Below are 3,859 nucleotides of genomic sequence, written 5' to 3' on the forward strand. Positions count from 1 at the left end.
ACTGAAAAAAATGTTTCGTTACAACTTACACAAATGAGTGACTTGCGAACTGAGTATTAACGTATAACCAGACCAGGTTTATCATATCACTACAAAATAGTTCATTTTGTTCCATATAATCATAGTACCTACCTAATTAGTAGTAACCTCCAGTTCGCAAGTCACTCATTAGTGTAGGCATTAGCCAAATTATTTTTTTCAGTATTATTTTTTGTAACATATGGGTACCATTTACTTTGTTCCGATTGTGCCAAGAGAAAATTGCTTCTCATCGTCAGCCACTAGACTGTCGGGGGCCTTCTCGCATATGAAAGCGAAAGGGACGGACTCGCACCAGATGTCGTCGAGCAGGCCGGTGCGGAACATGGCGCCGCAGTAGGAGCCGTTGTCATGCGCGCGGCTGTTGTCGGGCTGCCCGCCCGCCCAGCTCGCGTAACCCGCCTCTTCAATAGTCTGGCCTGAAATAATCATTGCAACAAAATCAATTTTAAACTATAGTCCAAGCTTTGCTTAGTTTGGGACTAGAAACGCAGTGTAAAATGTCTAAAGGACGTAATTATGTTGCTATCGCGCTCGCACACTCACTGCGGGTGCCAGTCGCACAGTCGCGACAGCAATATAATTACGCGCGAGCGATAAGGATGGGTAGCTAGGGGTCATTGGACAAAATTCTACGTGCTCACGGACCAGGCTTTAGGCTTAACATTATTATACCGTTTCATTGCTTTATGAACTATTTCTACACACAGGGTGGCCGAAAAAAAAATAGGTGATAGTTTAAGATACATTACAAAATTAACTCTGTCTCCTAAAGTGAGCAAAATCAACTATACATGGGGGTGATTTAGATACACTTTGATGTAAGGAATCTAAATTTTAGCTTTGAACGTCAACTCCCTGGCCACCCTGTATAATAGTTATTTTCTTTATCTAACCTAAGTAAAAACTAATCATGATATTATTAGCGCAACATGAGAATATTTTCTTAAGATAAAAAGTAATTTTGCGCCAAGCATCGCCATCAGCAATCTTACCATGCACTGTGTACCAAGTGCGCTTTTGATCCCAATCCAAAAAACCTAGTGCAACTACGTCCTTAAACTCGGACTTTATAGTGTTAGCTGGATGTCCAGCGAAGATGTTTTTCAGGACCGTCGCTTCTTGTGCACTGTTGGGGATGGCTAGATATCCCCCCTGGGCGAGGCAGGTCCTCTGCGCGTTCCTCCAGGTCCTCCCGGTGCCGTGGAACTTGTAGCAGCTACCAGTGCTACTCTCTAGTTTGTACTCTGTAGACAAAAATGTTTAGACCAGATTCAAACAGTTGAAAATAAAGTTGCCTTCAAGGCTGATTTCATAGAAACATGAGAAACAAATTTGTTCCTAACATAAATTAGCTATAACAGGTTTGAACTAAAAAATAATGCATTGAAATGATGATAATGCAAAAAAAATTGTTATTTAATTGTCAAGTAATAATTTTCCTACCAGGATCAACAGTGCCACAAGCTGTGATCACGGGGCTGTTGACTTTCTTCCTGTAGCACACGTAAGGGAACGTCTCGTCACATCGCACGTCCGCCACCGTCCCGTTGGGCAGCATGATGATGCAGTCTTCCTGGTTCTTGAAGTTGTCAGGTTCGTCCAAGGCCCACTCCAGTGGGATCTTTTCCAACGGGACCCCTAAAATGATTTCGTTTTAAATATTAGACGAATATTTAATACCTAATAGAGCCAGGTCGCTCTTTAAAAAACATAACTATCCATTATACATACCTTCGATAGATGTGAAGTCCCCTTTGGAAAATGTGGCGTGGATTCCTGTGAAGATGCCGCAAGCCACTCCTGACGCCGCTTGTATCCCTTCCATGGCTTTGTGGAGATTTCTATCCAGCGGCGATGCCAAAACTGCACCTGGAGATCACAATAATAGAGGCTTATAAAATCAAAATCACTTTATCTTCATAAATTATGTGCGTCTTTTATTTCCTCTAATGCATTTTATTTTCATAAAAAAATACTCGTAAACACCTATCCAAAGTCAATCATATGAAGTTTTTGCAATTAATACTTTGAATTTAATTACGATCAGACACCAGAGAAGGCGTAAATAGTAACGTGTATCCATAAAATATATTACAGTAATCCATATACTTGACCATACAAAATTATATGAGGTTTCCACATGATCGGGAGTTCATACCTTCTAGGTTACAGCGTAGGAATGCGTCTTTGAATGTCGCCGGCATCAAATGAGGCTTCAGCCATCCTTCTAGCTCCTTCACGTAGTAGTAGTCAAAACGGAATCCGCCATCTGTCCCTTCAAACACAAGGTCAGAAGTGTCGTAGGATATTTGTTAGTTGTACGATTATGTAAAATAACTTAGCAATGACATTTAGGCTGAGTTCCACCACCTTATTTTAACTGTAATTATAACAATGACCGGTGTTTTGTATGGAGTTTGACAGATTTCTGACGTTTGTCAATGTTAAAGTAAGATGGTGCAACTCAGCCTTAGAGTTATTTCCGTTGATTTAAGTTTTTTTAACTTACATGCTGAAGCAATGTACAGTAAAAATATATAATATACACAATTTAAATGTCGACACATGATTTAGATACGACTGACCGATACTAATTAATCATACATAGGACAACAGTTAAAAAGTAACCGCGCTATCAGTTTTGAGTTCAAAATGTTATCAAGTACTGGCAACTTTAGCAGTATTGGCGTTGCAAAAATAATTTAATCTAATCATTTTAATGACGTATAAATACACTTCTGGACACATCTATTGGCCCACCTTAGAGTTTAGGTTTCGATGGCCCCTACCGAAATATGATTGCTAGATTGAACAAAAACTGTTGATGCAGTTTTAAACCTGATACATTTTACCATCTTTTTCGATCGTATTGTTGTTGAATACCATACGACATGGAGCTACGCCTAACAAGTCGGATATGCGCCTTGTTAAAGGCAATTGATTTTTGAATAAAAAACATGTTTTATCAAATAAAGGTTTCATTTGATAACGCGTGTTGCCTCCATGGGCATCTACCACAGCTCTCATACGATTAGGCATAAAGTTTATCAACCGCTCTATGAAATTTTGAGGGATCATCTCCCATTCCTCTTCTATGGCAGTTTTCAACTCCTGTATCGTCTGGGCAACTGGCTGACGAGCGCTAACACGTCTTTTTAGCTCGTCCCACATGTGCTCAATGGAGTTCATGTCTGGGCTTCTGGCTGGCCAGTCCATAACTGTGATGTTCACATTCCGTAGATATTCCTTGACGATGCCGGCCGCATGGGCTCTTGCATTATCATGCATAAAAAGGAAATTTGGGCCCACATAGTCCGCGTATGGTATCACGTGAGGTTCTAAGCACTCACGGTACATTGAAACTGAAAGGTACATTACCTTTCAGCATTTAAAGTTGGCAGCCGTGGTCCTGTAACAACCTCAAGTTGAGTTTTGAGGCTCGCGGATATACCGCCCCAGACAGTCCATGAGCCACCTCCATAAGCAACCCTCTCTTCAAAGCAGCATTGTGCGAAACGCTCTCCCTTACGTAGGTAGACCTTCTTCCTTCCATCATTGCCATGTAACACAATTTTAGACTCATCAGAAAAGAGTACACGGCTCCAATCTTGCTGTGTCCAATTAAAATGACTGCGTGCGAAATGAAGGCGCGCTGTTCGGTGGGCTCGCGTTAGTTTGGGCCCATTAGCTGGCTTGTGTGGTACCATATCGCGTTCTTTTAACCTTCTCTGAACAGTTCGAGCGCTCACAGATACTCCGTGGAAGTCGCGAAGTTGGTTTTGTATCTCAATGGAGGTAAGGTGACGATTTCTCAAGC

The 3,859-nt window shown here is 41.3% G+C and overlaps 1 protein-coding gene across 2 annotated transcripts; it reads right to left on the reverse strand.

Moving 5' to 3' along the window:
- Positions 1–203: 203 nt before the first annotated feature.
- On the reverse strand, positions 204–2,657 carry LOC114353530 (C-type mannose receptor 2-like). 2 transcript variants are annotated; one of them, XM_028305567.1, is made up of 6 exons: positions 2,552–2,657; positions 2,201–2,317; positions 1,774–1,911; positions 1,486–1,680; positions 1,035–1,286; positions 204–458 (listed from the first exon to the last, which is right to left on the reverse strand). In XM_028305567.1, the coding sequence occupies exons 1-6, from the start codon at positions 2,607–2,609 to the stop codon at positions 232–234; spliced, it is 987 nt and encodes a 328-aa protein (XP_028161368.1). In that variant the 5' UTR covers positions 2,610–2,657; the 3' UTR covers positions 204–231. The 2 variants fall into 2 exon arrangements, with proteins under 2 accessions (XP_028161368.1, XP_028161369.1); XM_028305568.1 differs by having other exon boundaries at positions 2,201–2,311; positions 2,552–2,652.
- Between the last annotated feature and the right edge of the window lie 1,202 nt (positions 2,658–3,859).

The sequence above is a fragment of the Ostrinia furnacalis genome, unplaced genomic scaffold (genome assembly GCF_004193835.3).
Source record: "Ostrinia furnacalis isolate ACB-3 unplaced genomic scaffold, ASM419383v2 OfSCF1733, whole genome shotgun sequence".
NCBI lineage: Eukaryota > Metazoa > Arthropoda > Insecta > Lepidoptera > Crambidae > Ostrinia > Ostrinia furnacalis.